Below are 19,112 nucleotides of genomic sequence, written 5' to 3' on the forward strand. Positions count from 1 at the left end.
AGAAAAAAAAAAAAAAAAACAACTTTGACATCAACATAGCATAGTGAGACGCAATACATACAATTATTCAACATCTCACAATCTTTTCCCATCAAGAAAAATAACAGAATGTTGACATAAACATTTACCCAGTGGTAAGTATCACATCTTTTAACAGCTTAAAGCAATTGCATCGATTCTTCTTGCAAGATGCATCACGTTCTGTGAAAGTACTGGGCTGTTTTGAGTTTAGATGGAATTTTAAAAACATTTCCTTTCTTTCTTCTGCTTCAATAGGGTTTCTTATAGTGACTGCGGTGTGGTAACACCAGAGCTGAGATGAAAAGATTTAATTTTGTTTTGACTTTTGAATAACATTATTGGTCTCAATGGGAAAATTTTAAGGATAAGTGTTGAGGTTAAGACAATATTTTCTTTTTTTATTAAAAAACAGGCTTGATAAGATTACGATATAACACGTTTGTCAACTCTGAACTTGAATGCACTTTGTCTGCCTGGTTATGACAGCAAATAACTCCCCAAAAGTTTAAAACTATCCATCCATGTCATTTTTTCTTTTTTTTCCAACGGCGTACCTCATTCCAGCACAGCAGATCCTGGCTGAGCAACACCGCACTGTCTTTTAATTATTTGCAGAACATTGTGATTTGGGGCTGTAGGGGTGAAGGAAACAAACAAGAAATAGCTTGCACGCACACAAGCACAAAACATGTGAGTGCATGACAAGTCCTAAAGCGGCTACACAACTGTGGAGCACATGCAAGAGAAATAAATGAGCTGTTTTCCCAAGAGAGAGCAGCCCATTTTTCATGGGAATAAATTGTGAAACCAAGCACACTGGCAGAGCATCAGTTATCCAAAATCATCAACATACCCGTAGTTGTAAAATGCTGGCAGAGCTACAAAAACTACAATGTGATTGACATTTAAGGGATTGAAAGAAAAAGCAAAAACAGAACTGGCTTGTCTGCTAGCACTGCTCTGCCACAATCGTCAAACTTGATCACAAACTGCACAGGTGAAATGTGACACGCTGGTGCTACGATCTCCAACTGCCCTCCATCTATGTGTCTACACAAAAGCGACCTGTTTCTGACCGCGGTTCATTGATCACGCAGGAATATCCCAGGAACATGCCAACCGATATTAACACGCAGAGTGGACATTCCAGCTGGAAGTTCATCCAAAAAAGAGCGTTTGTGTCGTCCATTTTTATGAATCACAGTTAAAATAAATAAACATAAGAAGTTATTGTTAGATTAGTTGCATGTGAGCAGATCCACTGGATTTTACACGCAGCTGCCACCCGGTACAGCTGTGCTGCCACCCGGTACAGCTGTGCTACCACAGAACATGGGTTTTGATGACACCATTTTTACTAAAAATGCTTCAAAGAACACATTTTTCTGTATTAAAAAAGGAGGATGCAAAGAGAAAAAGAGGATGGTAATATTGTCAAGGGTACTGGTAAATGTCAATATCAGTTCTGCTGTTAATGGAAGGCTAATGATGGTGAGACTGAGGTCACTTTCCCAATAACCATCACCTTCTTCTTCCCACTGGACACATGGATCAAAGATCTTCTCATTCTGAGATGACTCCGATTCTGATGCTCTCTCAGTCCTGCTGCTGGCAGACATCCATCACCGTATGATGAGCCCCAGAGAGGCTAATTGCAGAAGAGAGAATAAAAGAGTGCCAACCCTGTATGTGAAGACAGTATTTTAGTATTAAAAAAATTAATCATTTGAAAATCATAAGTTACTGCAGTGATTTTTGGAAGGTAAAGAAGCTTTTGGATGCTCTTTGTTAAACAGAAAGTCTGTTTTATCACAAAAACTCCCAAAGCTGTTCAGTTAGTGAAACAGTGACATCAAGTGGTCACAGCTGGAAACTGCAGGTACATAATTTATAATGACAGCCACCAGTTAATCAAAGTTTTCATTCTGATACATTTTTATTATGAAAAGAATAAATATTTTCAAGGTGTGTGTCAACATATGAACACAATATTCATTAAAAATTTTTTTAAAAATATGTACTTTTTCAAAGAATCAAGTCTGAAATAGCATCTGATGGTTTGAACATTAAATCAGATCATGAATGCTTTAATTCTGAGTGGTCAATTGCCTAATTTTGATCAGTATTTTTAAATTATTTTATGTTATTTTCGGGAATTTTAGGGTTGTCACTTACGTTATTGATCAAGATATTTCAAAATCAATGCAGGTTTAGGTGTTTTTCATGGACTTTTTTGTGTTTTGGAGCTCCCAATTAAAATATTCTGCTCTATTCAAGGAGTTTCTTGTTGGTTCTGTGTTTTTAGATTTTTAACTTTCTTTTTTGTGAATTAATAAAAGGAAAAAGGTGAATAATTTTATAAGCATAAAGTAGGTGGAGGAACTTGCCGTATATCCATTTACCTTCACCTGACACAAAAGGGAAAATGGTCACCCTGGTGGGCTCAGACGTTTAGTTCTTTAAATCTTCTCTATTTTTTTTTATTTTTCATCAAATAATTGTTTTTTAATTGCCACATGATGTTGCGCTATCATTGTACTATTTTAAAGATAAGTTCAGCAAAAAGTGGGCTTTATTTTATCTGATTAGGAAGTTAATGAATAGCAAAAAACCTAATATTTTCATTCGGAAAACCTAATATATTAGTTCAAATCTGCAAATTAACAATTGATGGAATATAGGAACCTGAAAATGGGAAAGGAAGAATAAAGAAGTTTAGGAAAGAAATTATTTAACATTGATTCTCCTTTTACAGCAACTAATTTGCATAGATTAGAGTCACCTGTGCTGAAAAGTACTTCATTTTAAACACATTTATGTCCTAAAGTCAGTCCATCTCTACATAAAAATTAAAGCTCTAAAGTTCTTTTTGTCATTTTGCATTTAATTAATCTTTTTTTTTTCTCATTTTCCCTTTATAACTTTTTCTGACTCATTGACTTAACAATGACCAAGTACAAAAACATTTGTGAAAATCAGGCTTGATTTTTTTAAACAAAATAAAAACAATAGAAAAAGCCTTTATTTGCATGGTTCTTTTATAGATTTCTTAATTTTTCTTTATTCATTTGATACTATCCAGTATCCAGATCATTCCATCCTTTCATATCAGCCCTGTTCCGTTCTTAATTGATCACACCTGACCTGATTTAATCACCACACCTGCTGCCAGTTTGGAGCGCTGTCCCACCAGCAGATTTTTTTTTTTTTTTGTACTTTATAAGATCTTGAAGTCAATTTTCAAGATTTACAAGTTTTACAGCAGCACTGTCTTAAAATTGTTAATGTTTTTCATTGCCAAATTGCTGTAATTGTCACCACTTGTATTTTTAAATCCAGTTTCAGGCTTCTATTCTGTCCTAAAAATGCTTATTTTTTTAACATAAGAAAATAAAAAGTTCCTTCAGTCAGTTCCATCACTGTGTTTGTTCCTGTCTCAGGCAGGTTATTCTTCTATCATGACATATTTAAAAAGTTATGGTATATACATGGAAAATGTAAGTTTATAGCTTTGAATGAAAAAATTAGAATGCTTTTAAAAATAATTTAGCCACTGTTGGGACCCTGTGGGTAAAAAAAAAATAAAGATTCGCAAAAAAATGAACAAATATAACAATTTCTGTCACGTGTCCATTATGTTAGATATCACCTGTATGTTCATTGTCCAGTACATATGATACAGACTGATTAAGTTTTGTATCTACATAGTATAGAAAACAAGAGCAGAACAGGAGGCCTTATCATTTTAAAAATTGAGCACCAAATATGACTTAAGCTCCTATTCTAAAAAAGGAGAAAAACAAAATGAATTCAAGGTATACTAATTTTGATGCAAACAACTTGTTAAAAAAAATCTAATTTAATTGTTTTTCAAATGATGCAATGACTCATTTATACCAGTAGATGGAGCCATTTCTTTGCTTGGGAGGAAGCCACCTCCACTTGTAAACAAAAAATTGAGACATTTCCAAAACAGTGTTTTTTTTTTAAATAGTGTCTACTACTTATTAACATTTTTTTCTTCTGGTGAAAGCTCGTTTTGTTTGCCTGTGCACATTTGAGTTTACTTTACAAACTGAGACTTTTCCAGTTACTTTTATTCAAGTATTTCACCGTTTAAATGTGAGTGAAGAAGGGCAAGGTGGGAACACAAAAACATCTGTCGAGTGATTCGCATTTATGTCAAATTTGATAAGCAAGCTAAAGGTTTCTGTGGATCAGCAGCGAATAAAACATGTCCTGTTGGCGACGCATGAAAAGAAAAACGGTAAAATAAGGTTTACAGCTGTAGCAAACGCATTAAACATGCGCTTCAAAGGAAAAATGTTATGGAACTCTGAATGTTTTTTAAGGGGACTGGACTGAAAGAGGAGGAAAGAGGGAGATGTGGGTTTGAGGTTTGTCAGTGTGAAGACTGGTGGATGGAGCAGGACGCGCGGAGGGAGGGAAGCAGCGCGCACAAATGCGCCCTTTCATTTCCAGGAGTGAAATCCGTTTTTAGATGCAGAGATTTGCACTCAGAGAAACACGGGAGCAGAGGAGAACTGTGGATCATGGATTTAAAATCATCAAGGGAACCTCGCAGTGTGATTTATCCCAAACTTTGAGCTTGGAACCTTTTTATCTCTCCAAGGAGGCAGAGATGATTGGTGGTTTTTAGGAGGGAGTAACACAATTCTTTGAGGCGCCTCTTGTTGATTGGGACAGGTGCAATGGTCTTCCAGCGCAGAGCTTGAATCACTGAGGTGACGCAAAATCGAGAACTAATTTGGATTTCCCCCCTGAACGAGTGCCACATGCGCGCAGCCAGCATGTCACAGCTTCACCGGATTTTACGCATCTCCTGAGGAAAGACTACTTCAATAATAAAAAAAAAGTAAACTAGAAGAAAGGGGAAAACTTTGTGCTTTAATCAGATTTTATCAATGGAGCTGCGCAGTTACCTGTGGTGCTTGGAGTTTCTTATCCTTCTCAAAGGTATGTTTTTTAAGCTTTCCTCATGTTATAAGTAAACTTCTAAAGCATAAATAGTGCCCATCATTCTTAATTCCTCCTCTGTGTAGCTTCTCATTAACTTTTCACAGTTGACATGTGTCAAAAATGGTGTCACTGACTTCCACACAAACGAGCACACATTCTTAAGATGTCTGTGGAGGTGAAAAGAAGAGAGCAGGGTGTTAGAGGTCAAACATCTGGTCAAACTCTTTTCACTCAGTCAGATCAAAAGCAGGAGAGTCAGATTCCGACAAATGAATAATTCCTGCTGGGTTCAAGTTTGATCCTCCAGCAAAACAAACGCTGGAGATGTTTTATTTGAACTGGAAGCCTTTAGCTGCAAGAGGCGGCCTGTGAGCAGATGAGATTTAATAAACATATAATAATAGTGTTGGCAGGTCAGCTTCAAACCACATATTAAATCTTGAAACTGAGATATGTGACTGTGGCCTGTTTGAAGCCAATGTAGTGAATTTCAAACTCAATTTAGTGCTTTAGGAACATTTTAAGTACTGATATCACCAATGGAACAGTGGGACATAGATGACTTTATCAGAAATTCTATGCTTAAAATAAATAAATTAAAATAGAATAAAAGCAAAAAAACATCTATTATGTTGCCAATAACCACAAATCGATGAGAATTGTTTTGAAAGCTGAAATCATTTGAGGTTCTGAATGGTCCAACATGTTCCTCAAATGTTGTAGTAGTTGATCCTATTGGTCTCTTACTTCCTGTCAGCTAGGCTAATGTCAACCCCTTGGTGCCTATTTGTATTTGCTCCAAACGTACTTTAATTTAACATCTACTTAAAAGCTAAAAACATGACTTTTTTCCCCATGGAAGTATCAGGTGTCAAGGGGTTGAGACTCTTCAAATTGCAAGATGATTGTGTAATAATTTCTTCTATAAGCTGCCCATCATACCGTTTAACTCATTTCCCATAAACAAGACAAAAAAACAAGAGCATCCAAATATAAAAACTGCCATGTGGTTCAACATATTAATTTCTAATAACTTTTCAATCAAATAAAAACAACTTTAGGAAGTCTATTCATAGTTTTCTTCTCAGAAATTCTGATTGGTTATCAGCTGCAGACTTTAGAAACTGTGAAGAACCTCACAAAGGTGTATGACAGGAATGTACTTCCCATAACTTCCAAGGTTTGGGATTATTTAAAGTGGGACAAAATGGGTTTCTCACTCAGATTCTGCAAGTTGCTTCACTTAAAAAGATGGATTTGGTCTAAAATGTCTGATTTTTAGAGAATTTATTTATACATTGGTGCAGAAAATTAGTATTTGGTCAATAACAAAAGTTCATTTTCATTCTCTGAAATGTTATCCTGGTGGATAATGACATTAATTAAACAATTCCTGATGGTTTGATTAGATCTGATTTATTTACACACATATTAGGACATAAGAAAACAAACAAAATAAAAATGCAGACAAGTTTTGGGCTGGTTCCTCATCCTTCAAGATGAATTGTTCCTGACACCAGGTGAGATCTTTCATGGAGCTCCAGGTGGAAGATGGTTGTCTGTGATCTTATATTTCTTCCATTTTCTAACCATTGTTGATCTATTCTCACCAAACTGCCTGTTTAGGTCCATCCTAGTCTGTTTCAGGTGAACAATCTTGTCCCTGGTGTCCTTTGACAGCTCTTTGGTCTTGGTGGAGAGGTTGCCACCAGACTGTTTAAGATTGTAGATGTCTTTTATACAGATAACCAGTTCAAAAGGGTTTCATTGATACAGGTAACAAATAAAGGATAAAAGAGATTATTAAAGAAAAAGAAACAGGTCTGTGAGGTCAGAATTCTGTGCTTTTAGGAGCTAAATCAATATTTTCTGCACCGTTATACAAATAAATCATTTAAAACTCATACAAAGACATTTCCTGGATTATTTTTTTCACATTCTCTCACAGTTGAAGTGAACCCGTGATGTACATTACAGACCCATCTCATCTTTTTAAGTGGAACAACTTGCAGGATCAGTGGTTGCCAAATACTTTTTTTCTCCGCTCTACATGGGACTTGACAGCATACGCTGCTTTCTGGATTACATCCCTTTCTGTTTTTTGTATAAAAGGTTTCTGTTGTCTTAATGAGGCAAAACCGATTAAGAGTTTTCACTTCAATTGATTCTGATCCACTCGCACTTTGCACAGCTTTTCTGTTTCTGTTAATGGAGTAAAAGGTATCGTGTTCCAGACAGTTGCTGATTCATCTTCACATGTCAGTGACAGACCCTGGCAGCTGTCACACGCGACCTCCCAGTTCATATCAGCTGCTCCATCTCTTACACTTGGAGTCTAACTTTATTTTTTTCCTCTAAGTGTCTTGTGGCTTGTGTGTGTTTTTTTTCCAGTGATGCATAAACACCAGCTTCCTTCACCTCCTGTGTTTTCTGTGGCGTAGCAGACTCACACACCTCATTGAGCAGTTTCAGCTCACCAAAAAAAAAAAGTCAAGAAAAAGACCATTGTTGTCTACCAGAAATAAGCGACTGTGAGGCTGATAAGCAGTGGGTGAGCTGCTGTATTATAGCATGCATCCATGAAATAGAATGGGAGATTGTAGAATGAGTTAAAAGTATGCTAATTTAGTCCCTGAATCATAAAAAAAATGTCTGAAATTATAGATGAAAATCTTGGGAAATTATCTAGCATTCTCAGCCTCTTACTGGTCTAAAAACTGAAGACTAAATGAGGAATGCAGGAAGTATCGAGGTGCAAGCCTCAAAGACAAATGGCTACTTTGGGAAAATAGCTTCAGGTTTAGAAAATTGCGTGACATTGCCTATTTTAAATCAAACAAAAACCTTTTCTCTCTTTTTATGTTACATTTTCATTCATTACACTAACTTGCATAATTGTGGTGTTTGTGCTGCCTGTGTGTGGGTTTGTGTTACACTGGAGTGTGTAGGGGAGTATTAATGGCTTCACCAGAGCTCCCCCTGATGAGGCCAGCCGGCCTCATGCGTGTGTTAGGAAGATGTCAAATGCAGGTGTGCTCGTCTGTTGCGTCCCAGCAGTCGTCCAGAAAGCCGATGTTTTCCTCTCTGAGATCTTCATGTTTTTTTTTTTTTAAACTGGGGCATAATTTCACTGCCATTCTCTCCAACCGCCCACCCCCACTCCCCACGAGAGGGTGACAGAGATGAGAGCAAGATAATGGAGAGAAAATCTGTGAAGGAGGAGAGGCACAAAGGAACAAAATGAGTCAGTAATGATAGAAACAGACAGTTAAGAAGACACGTTCACACCGCCCTCGGCAACACGCTATCAAGCGACCACTTTCAATGTAAAGTCTATGTGAATGCACGTTTCGGGTGTTCAAAACTCTCCAGGTCACACGTATAGCTATGCATGTTTTACGTTTCGGGTTTTACATTCAAAACACACAGTCCTCGTTAAATAAGGTCAAGCTTTGACCGATCAAGGACTTGAATTTTGTAGATTTATCTGGTGAAACCAGATCTGTTGATAAGTCTGATGACGTCTGCAATTGTTTTTCAAATTAAAATAAGCCAAGGCCATTCTCCTGACATGATGGTATCCGCCATTGCAAGGGCACTAGCAATGAACCGGTTCCATTTTAATCACGAAATTTGTACTGCTTTGACATTTTCCAACTGTATGTGGCAGACATATATACATATATAAACATGTGTGTATATATATATATATATATATATATATGTGTGTGTGTGTGTGTGTGGGGGGGGGTGTATCTTTATACCTGTGTGGTGTTTGCTTGTTCTCCCTATGTATGCGTAGAGTTTCTCCGCGGATTCCGGCTTCCTCCCGCCATCCAAAGCCAAGCTTAATGGGTTAATTGGTTACTCTAAATTCTCCGTAGGTTTGAACGCTAGTGTGTATGAGTGTGTGATTGAGTCCCTGCAACAGACTGGCGACCTGTCCAGGGAATACCCTGCCTTCGCCCATCAGTACCTAGGTTAGGCTCCAGCACCCCGCAACCTCGAAACGGACAAAGCGGTCAAGAAGGTGAATGAATGAATTTATGTATGTTTGTATATATATATATATATATATATATATATATATATATATATATATACAAATTTATTTATTTAAGTAAACTATATAAAGTACATAGTAGAAAAAGAAGCCCCTCCCTGCTTGTCAAGTGTGAATACCACAGCCCAAACAGTAGAGGTGTGTATTGGGAAGAAGTATATATATATATATATATACATCTGTGTATGTATACAATGTTTTAAAATGACAAAAAAACGCAAGGCTGACTGAACTTTTAACACAAGCTGGTTCTTGCGAGATCTTGTTGTCATTTTGTTCGTAGAGCTGCTGGAAGAGACTCGTGCTGTGCTGCCAACTAGTGATTTGGGGGTTTAGGTAGCAACTAAAAGTAAAACGCTAAAGAACACTCATAAATAATTAAATAAATATTGTCTTGTCTTCATTTTAAATCGATACATGTATTGCCAAACAAAATAACGTGATATGTCGCTGAATGGATTTTTATCTACACTTCTAGAACCCGCGTTTAGCTTGTTCTAAAGCACGCGTCACATGCTCGGTGTGTTCGTAGCTTTAGCGGAGGATTCGGACTTCGAAGCAGAAAGTGACTAGGGTTCACATAAATGGCCAAGAACAATAAAATGTCTGTTTATTCATATTATAAGCAAAAGACTGCATCCAAGTTTATTTTTTTCCTTCTACTTGCAGACTACATGCGGTACAAAAGCAGCCATTCACATCCAGCAGCAGTGTAGCGGCCTGAGCCCAGTATGTGGTCGAGGGAATCTGGACTTACTTTAGCTTGATAAATGTTTGCCACCAGTTGTTATGGCAATGAGTGGTTGGAGAGCATCTGGAACAGTGTCATGTTTAAGCTCCAGTAAAAAAAAAAAAAAAAAATGGAAGCAAGGGAGGTAATACAGGACAAGAAAGCAGAGAAGGGTGATACCGTTTTGTGAAAACAGCAGATCTTGAGAAGCAAAATGTAAATTTACGGCCTATCCTTCGGTTTGTTGTAAAAGTGAAGGGAAAATAAATAAAGTTCATGAATGGTTGGTGAAAGAATGAGTAAATACAGGGATGAAAGAGAAAAATCAGAGGCAGACATTGTTATCAGAGGTTTGGCTTGTTGTGGTGAGAAACTTGGAACCGGAGTTTGGGAGAGGTTACCACACAAAACAGCAGAAACTTTTTACAGCAGCCCCTGTTAGTGTGGAGGGCGGCTACAAGCGGAGAGTGACTAATTGCATAAAAGTTTGAGTTTAAGATGTGTTTGTGATTCCTGTTTGTAGCTCCAAATGCATAATCCTGCCAGTGAATTGCAAAAGGAAATTTTGTCCTGCAAGGTGCTCCGTGAAAGAATTCCTGTCTGGCTCTTAAATGACAAATTAAGAAAGTTGACTTCCATCATTGCAGATCAAAATTATCTCCTTATTTATGCTTTTTGGTGAAGCATGCAGTCCTAAATTACAAAGAGAAGTTTTAACACAAGTTGAGTGAGCTCACAAGAAAACAACTAAGTGCAAGTGAAAGTTAAAAAACAGAAAAAGCCATAGAAAGGATAGAAAAGACGCAGAGAACATATCAAATTTCCTTTTTTAAACCCAGTGGAATCCCCCCTGATTGGACTGGAGGAACGTTTGAGTGCATCAGTGTGTAGAATGTGTGTGAGCAGCTTGTTCGGCACTGATCTGGTTGTTCTTTTTGTTTTGCAGCAGGTATCAGAACTGCTAAACCGCGTTCCAGAAAAACTTAGAAAAAAATATTTTTTAAATAAAGCAGTTTAAGGTAGCCTCGTTCAGTATCAACTCATTTGAAGTAAAAAGAAAAAAAAAATCAAGGCTTAAATTTTAAAATAATATCATAATTCTCTTGCACTTCAGGAAAAATGGATTGAAAAATGAGATTCATGTTAAAAGCATTAGCAGTATTGGGTTTCACATCTACTAAATTCTTCAAGAAAGCACTTTCTAGATAAACTTTTACTAGAAGCAGCTGAGATGATCCGATCTATTGTTTAATAAGTGTCAGCTATACAGCTTAGCATTGTAGCGATGCTATTTTATAAAAGGAAATTACTTAAAACAATATGCAGACACTAGGGATCTAAACATATAAAAAATGATCAAGCACTGGGAGAAACAGCAGTTTTGGTCAGGGATGAAAAAGATATATAAATATTAAAAATTGACAAAGCAACAGCAGTATTGTTTGAAAACAAGATTGTGTTGGTAAAATAGTAACTTTCTTTTCCTGTTGTGTCTCTACTGCCTGCTATTTTATTTTCACATGATGTGATAAAAAAATACATCTATGAGACTATATAGATATATGTCAATATGTCAAAGTAGAGATGTGGACAAGCTCATCTCACATCATCTCAAGGCTTCACTGGCTGCTGGTTGGTGCTGGTGGCCACAGAACCCATTTATTTCAACCCTAACATTTACCTACAAATAGCTCAGACACTAAACTGTCTGTGGTCCAGTTTCAGTTTGGGAACTTTGTATTATAGATATTAACATAATTGCAAGAGTGCAAATACATTAGAAGGCTTTCATTTCTGCTTTGTGTACATTTATCCTTCCTTTTTTTACCAGTCAAAGATCACTGAAAATGTGAAATAAATAATAAAAAAAAACCTTATAAATCGCTTTTTCTTCGTTTATATTGTCTGTGAAAACTCAACAAAAAAGTTGTGTTTATTTTGCTGACATTCCTCAGTTTAGATTGCAGCATTGACGTTTCAGTGATCTTTGCTAATGTCTTCTTTAAGCCTCTTCCACTCCTCCCTCCCTGTATGAAGAGTAGACTTGTGTGTTACAACAGGAGGGTTACTATACTTGATAGTTTTTCTTACCCACGCCCTTCCCGACTTTGCTTTTTACCTTCCCTCGTCTTTCCCTCTTTCCGCCTCACACTGAATTCCTTTTTTCCTCAGAGGTCACTTTGTTGATCTATCATTTTGGCTGCCCTTCCTCTCTGTCCAAGGCTCCTCTTCTGTCTAAATGACACCACTTGGCACTAAAAGGTACCCTGGTGTTTTTTAACCTTTGTGCAGGATATATATTTTAGGTGATGAGTGCTTACGGTCAGATGAACCGAGGAAAAACCATAACAAGGAAATTATAGGATAATAATCTAAAATCTAACATTACAACAATGTTTGTTTTAGTTTGATTGCAATGAAAAACATTGCACCACAGACAAAAAAACTTAATACAAACACTTATCTACAAAACTAAACTGAAACATAACCAAATATTTTATTTACAAACCAGTCTAGACATACAGAGTATAAATCTGCTTTCTTTTGTCTTTTATTCCCAACAAAAGCCTCTCTGACTGCTTCCACCTTCCTGCATGTTTAACTGCTTTTATTATATCACTACTATAGTTTTATTCTTTGTTATCTCCTATAATGCCAAAATATGCTAGTGAGTTAGTTAGCTAACTAGTTAGCTTAGTTAGCCAGCTAGCTAATTTAGTAGCTGGCTAGCTCTATAGCTAAATGATTTTAAAACTCTTAAACTATTTTCCAAATGTTTACATTACATGAAACAAGAAATGCCCAGATATTGTCTAATTTATTTGATTAATTTAAACTCTTGATATATAAACCCCTTTGTTGTTGTTGTTTTAATATATATTTGTGGATTTTGTTTTCATGCTTGTCTTCTCCTGTCTCATTGATACTGACGTAATTAACAGATATGCCACAAGGAATAAAGAAATGAAAATAAATAAATAAAGAATTAAAAATAAACAAATAAATAAAATAAAATAAGGCTTTCTAGCTAAAAATAAATAAATACAATTTAAGTAGAAAAAATATGAAAAGATTTTAAAAAATGTATGTTTTAAGGTATTTGAACCCAAACAGCCACAATATAATATTAAAATCACATACATGCATATTTATGTTATTTTTACCAAACTTTGGTAACATAAGAATTTTTATTTTATTTAATTTTTCATTTTCATTCAGTAAAAGGAAAACTGCAATAACCTTGAATTATAAACTCATACATGATGAAAGAAAAAAACATGAAAAGGCAACAGAAAGAAGAAAAACATATTTTGTCTGTCCCTTTTAACAAATACATCAATCAGTCAGAAAGAAAATCACAAAACATTCTGCAGATGAAGGATACAAAAGGAAAAGAAAGAACAAACATTTACAATCTGAACATCAACCCGTCCGAAATGAACACCATACCTTGAGGATGAGTCGTTTTATTCATACTAGATAGATTTGTAGTCATTGATTATACTATTTTTAATGTAGTTTTAAAATTGTTGTGGTGTTTAAAATTTTTCTGCTCACTTTATTCAACTTATTTACTCCACATACTGATACACATTGCTCCCATACTTTAGAAGTATTCTGTGTTTTGGTTTGATAAGTATTTCATGCCCTTTTAGATTAAATTTGCATTTCATTTTTATTGTTTTTTTTCCATTAAATTAGGAGGAAGGCATTTCAGGTTTACGCTATGCATACATATTAAAATATTAAAGTTAACAAGATCATAAAATTTTAATAATCTTAAATTTATAAATAATGGATGCGACGGATCCCTATAATTACTTCTTGTGATAATTCTTATTGCTCTTTTTGTTATATGTAAATTGCATTTACAAATTATGTAAATTGGATTGGATTTTAGTATTTTCACTACAACATGTGCACAGTTAGGGGTTCAGTTAATAAATCTCCTCTCAGTATTGTTTTTATTTGATTTAGTTGCATAAATAATTGTTTCCTGCTTCCATCTGCATCCTCTGTCATCATGTTTCCCTTTCTTTACAAATCAAATGTCTTTATAAATGAATTTCGCTCAATCTTTTCGATGCTTGGTCACTGAGCCTTTACAAGAAATTGTATGAATTTTCTTTTTGCCATTTTTAACTGTAATTTTCTGTCTTGTGTCTTCCAGAGTTATGTCAGTGTTTCAACATCGATGGAGACCATCCACGAATCTTCACCGGTCCAGAGGACGCTCAGTTTGGCTTCTCAGTCTTACAGCACGAATCCGGTGGAGAAAAACTGTAAGTAATTCATAAAACGAGAAAGTCCAGCAAACAGATGGAAAACTTGCAGACAAAAGTGGTTAGACAAAGTATTTCTGATGGCTGAACTCCTTTGTTAAAGGATGCTAGTTGGCGCTCCCTGGGACGGACCATCCAACAACAGAAGAGGAGATGTTTACAAATGTGTGGTGGGAGAGGAGAGGAATTCAAACTGCAGTAAAGTTAATCTAGGTAAGAGAATAGCCATTTCTTTAGTCTCACCTGATTTAAATGTTGTAAATTAAGATATTTTTTTCTGTCTGCCCACCGTAGGAGAAACCGCTCTTCGGAATGTTTCCAAAAACCTTCAAAACTCTCACCTGGGGATGACTCTTACACCGGACTCACCCGATGGCTTCCTGGTAGGTAGTTTCAAGCTTCAAAAAAAGGCTCTTTAAATTTAGCTCCAGGGGTTTAAACTGGTGAGAAGGGGCCTCAAGAGATGTGGTTGTCTTTGTTTGTATAAAAAACTCTAACAAATCTGTTCTGTTGGAATGTTTACTTTGTGGATTTGACCACATGGTATTCACAAAACCTTGAAATGTTTTTTTAGTGTTTAAAATATATGGACCTTTTTTTAAAGCAATGCACGTCATGAATTAAAAAAAATGTTTTAAATCCAGAAAAAAATAATGAAAATAGCAAAAATTCTACAACATTTGAATATTTTAAAATTTCAAGTGAAATTGAGGCACAGCGGATTGGATGAGGGGATCTAAATTCCTTTCTGATAAAAAATATAAGTGAGTTACCTTCCTAGGCAAAACATGCTTCATAAACATTGGAATTTGATTTAAGTTGCCTCCATCCTTCTTCTGTGGTCTGTGGAGCCCAAACGCAAGATATTAAAGGCAGATGGGACACAATACAAAACTTAAAGTTAAAATTCTGAAACGTTAAATAGACTGAATGTAACTGAGAGAAATGAAAGGTGGTGTGAAAAACGAACTAAAACAATTTAACATAATGATGGTGAGTGAACAATTGAATGAAAGAAGCTGCTCCTGTGAAGTGATCCCACCAGTGAATTATTGCCACGATTATATAGTAACCCAAAATATCACAATAGATGTCATATGGAAATGCAATCAATACATTCTATAAATAAATAAACCCTATGAAAATGACAACTTTTACATAGTAGATTACACATTCAAAGGTTGTGTACAAACCTCCAAAGGTTTTGTTTTTGCCAATAGTGGAGCTGAATAACCTGATATTTCAAATTGTGCATTTTGTGGTACAAGGGCGTCATGGTGGTCATAGATTGATGCCAGTGTTCGAAACTATCATCAGATAGTGAAGCACGATTTAAGTATACGTCATTTACCATTTATTTTCACAGATTGCTAAAAGTAGCTCAGAATTAGCATCTGTGGTTCAGATGTAGAGTGGACCTCTGATCAGAAGACTGACACTGAGCCCCACATCGCTCCTGGTGGCCTGGGCATCACCTCGCATGGCAGTACCGCCTTTATTAGTGGATGAATGTAAACACCCAAGCCCATTATGAGTTGCAAAAAAATGATAAACAAAATTTGTAGAAAACTGGGAAGCATGAATGAGCTCCAAAAACCTAAAGGTGTTTGTTTTGGTTCATTGAAAGTTTGATGTTTTCTCTGTGACATCCATCTTTTCAGAATACAGCAAAGGTGATGGACCAACAAAACACACTTTGTAAAAGTAGCTCATGGTTCAAACTGTGCTTGTATCTTTGACTTAAGCCTGGACATGGAGTGAGCAGTATTTGTTCTGTGTGTGCGACTGGGTACATTTTGAGCGTTTGATGTCTGCCAGGACTTCAGTGCAGCCGCGGGTGTGGAGTCATGTACAGTTCACAAGCGTTTGCCATCTTAGGCCACTTCAATGTGAGATTGTCCAAGTGTGTGTGTGTTTATACTAACCCGGGCGGTCAGGTCTATAACAGGATCGGAATGCGTCTCCAGCTTTTTGTTAATGACAGACCTATCAAAAACCATAGCACCTCTTTCACTTTTCTCCATCTTCTCGCTCTGTGGTTTCTCTCTCCATCTCGCCTGTCTGGAGAAACCCTCCCATAATGACAGGGCGAGAAAAACCAGGATGTTTCTCTTTCTTTCTTTTTCTACCCCCATTTCACCCCATTTTCCTACTGTCTCTTTTGTGTGACTATGGATAGAGTTCTCCTGTTGACTCCTCCCCCTCGGCGCTCTCCCCTCATTCTTTCCTCTCAGCTAGAAAACCGAACGCTTTGAAGACTGAAATATTTTATAGGATGCCCCTTCAACCCTACCAGTCACCCACCCAACGTTTAGCACAATCAGATTTAAATTGCCTTGCTGGTCTTGTGTTCCAGCTCTGTTAAACCACTCATGACAACTGTGACTGCCAGCATGTCAACAATAGTCTCCTTCTCTCTGCCTCTCCCTCTTTTTTCTGTCCTCAAAACCACACTATTGTTTTTTTCCATGACTTATTCTCTTTTATGACTTGTTTTCTTTTTTGTTCCCTTGTGCTGCTACCTTGTGTGGGTATGTGTGTGCGCACATCGCATCACACAGCCAAAGTACCACATCATCAGGTCTTTTAATTCCATTTTAAATCTAAATTTAAAAAAAAAAAAAAATGTGTTACTTTCTGGGACATAGTTTCTGCAGAGCGATGGGAGCTCATTAGATTTGATTCGATTCAATTAGAAATGCTTTATTTCAAGCAATCAATGCAAGAAAAGTGCATAAATGATCAACAGAGTTTTACATCCAACCAATTTACAAAATAATTTTAGTACAAAAATATGTACCTGTATCACATAAAAAAGTGATGGTCAGACATGGAAGGCTCCCGCCCACATTATACATGCAGCACGCTAGTGAGCTAATCTATAGGGAGCTCCTCTGTAGCAGGCTATCAAGCTTTGTTGTATTGAGCTGGCAAGCTCTCATGTAGAAAGCTAGCAAGCTCTTCTGTAGCGAGCTCCGTTGTGTTTTGCTGGCAAGCTCCACTGTAGCCAGCTAGCAAGCTCCGCTGTAATATGCTAGCAAGATCCTCTGTATCGAGCTAGCCAGCTTTGATGTAGAGAGTTAGCGAGCTCCACTGTAGCATGCTAACGAGCTCCTCTATAGCGAGCTTGCGAGCTCTATTGTATTGAGCTGGCCAGCTCCCCTGTAGCCAGCTAGCGAGCTCCGCTGTGGCATGCTAGCAAGCTCATCTGTAGCGAGCAAGTGAGTTTCAATGTAGTAAGCTAGCAAGCTCCATTGTAGCATGCTAGCAAGTGCCTATGTAGCCAGCGAGCAAGCTTATCTGTAGTGCAAAGTGGGCTCCATTGTATTCAGCTGGCGAGCTCATCTGTATCGAGCTAGCGAGCTCTGCTGTATGGAGCAGACCTGCTATCCATGGAGCAGCTTACTAGCATAGCGACCCTACCTGGTGAGAGCCCACTTAAGCCAATGTTGGCAAACCTGGGGCAAACACAGGTGGGGCCACATTTTCTGCCCACTTTTAAACTTGGCCTAGCTGGCAGGGAAATATCTCACAACAAGACATTGGTTACAGATTAAAATAACTAATAATACAGAGTGGCGCAAAATGGGACCTACCTTGGGAGTGTCTGTCACAACTAATAAAGTTTTGCCACTGCACAGCTAATGCAGACACAAACTGATAGGGGGCGCCCAAGAGACCATAAAAAATAATGACTCCTGTTGCAAGTGGATTCACATTTATTCTGTTATACTTTCAAAGTCACGTGCAAGCTTAGATCTCTTTATATATGTCCTCCATCAAAAATTCCATAAGAATATGTTTAAAAAACCAAAAACATGATTTAGCTTTGTTGTATGTTATTGACGTTGTCACGTGTCTCTGTTTGGCAGGCATGCGCCCCTCTTTGGTCGCAGGAGTGCGGCACATCTAAGTTCAGCACTGGCATCTGTGCATCTGTTAGCGACGACCTCCAGCCGAGGAAAACCATCTCTCCGAATACAAAAAGTAGCCGCACATGTGCACACACATACCAGCACATTCTGCGGCACAGAGCCATGCTGCTGAGGCCTCTCTTTAACCAACAAATATTCTGACACTCGTGGCAGGGTGCGCCACTTACATGGACATCGTGATCGTCCTGGATGGCTCCAACAGTATCTACCCCTGGTATGAGGTCCAGAACTTTCTCAGCAACATCCTCAGCAAGTTCCATATAGGCTCGGACCAGATGCAGGTAAAAAAAAAAAAAGCTCTTGTGTTTTAGCGCTGCATTTAACTATTATTGACATTGGTAATGGAAACTTGTGGGTTTGAGTTTGCTTAAATCTCTGCAATTCCTCCCCGTTGCTTTGGACAGAAAGACAAGCCAGTCCTTTGAGTGAAAACAGGCACACGGGGACATATAAAGAACAATCTTGGCAAGAATGAATTGGCATATTATTATCAATGGTACATGAGTGCTAGAGGAATGAAAGCTGGAAAGCAGACTTTATTTTCAACTGAATACCAAGAAAAGTGGGGAGAGTAGGCTTGGGGGTGGGGGTCAGTAGTGACATGCAATGTGAGTTGAAGAGGAAATACCTCTGGTTCGTGAATGAATTCAAAGACTCTTCCAAGTGCAGTGTTTGCTTTGAGAACAGAATCCCCCCCACACACTGAAAGAGCGAGTTCACCTTGTAAACACAAGTCACAAATGCTTAGTTTTACACATGTATGCAAGCTCAAGTGTGTGTTATGTTTCAGACATGTTTCTTCTGTGCATGTTTAGGTGGGTATACTTCAGTATGGGGAAATAGCAGTCCACGAGTGGTCTTTGAAGGACTACCAGACAACAAAAAAAGTGGTGGAGGCCGCCAAGAACATCAGCCGGCAAGAGGGTCGAGAGACACGTACTGCACGCGCCATCCAAATGGCCTGGTAGGCATGTCAACCACTTCGACTGGTTGATTTTTTTTTTTTTTTTTGCATTCTAAAACATGGAAACGATTTGGCCCACTAACTGGAAACTGGTGTAAGATTCTCAGCGGTTTGTCTAAATATAGATGTGCTGCAA

At 37.4% G+C, this 19,112-nt stretch overlaps 1 protein-coding gene across 1 annotated transcript in view; it reads left to right on the forward strand.

The window, feature by feature from the left end:
- The first annotated feature begins 3,946 nt into the window (after nt 1-3,946).
- itga10 (integrin, alpha 10) overlaps nt 3,947-19,112 on the forward strand; it is a 32,841-nt gene continuing 17,675 nt past the window's right edge. Inside the window, exons 1-7 of the mRNA XM_024268020.2 lie at nt 3,947-4,998; nt 13,966-14,077; nt 14,181-14,290; nt 14,372-14,460; nt 17,950-18,064; nt 18,166-18,293; nt 18,828-18,976. Coding sequence (XP_024123788.1) covers nt 4,947-4,998; nt 13,966-14,077; nt 14,181-14,290; nt 14,372-14,460; nt 17,950-18,064; nt 18,166-18,293; nt 18,828-18,976 — 755 coding nt within the window. The 5' untranslated portion in view covers nt 3,947-4,946. The remainder of the gene's footprint in view (nt 4,999-13,965; nt 14,078-14,180; nt 14,291-14,371; nt 14,461-17,949; nt 18,065-18,165; nt 18,294-18,827; nt 18,977-19,112) is intronic.

The sequence above is a fragment of the Oryzias melastigma genome, linkage group LG16 (assembly GCF_002922805.2).
Source record: "Oryzias melastigma strain HK-1 linkage group LG16, ASM292280v2, whole genome shotgun sequence".
In the NCBI taxonomy this organism is placed as follows: Eukaryota; Metazoa; Chordata; class Actinopteri; order Beloniformes; family Adrianichthyidae; genus Oryzias; species Oryzias melastigma.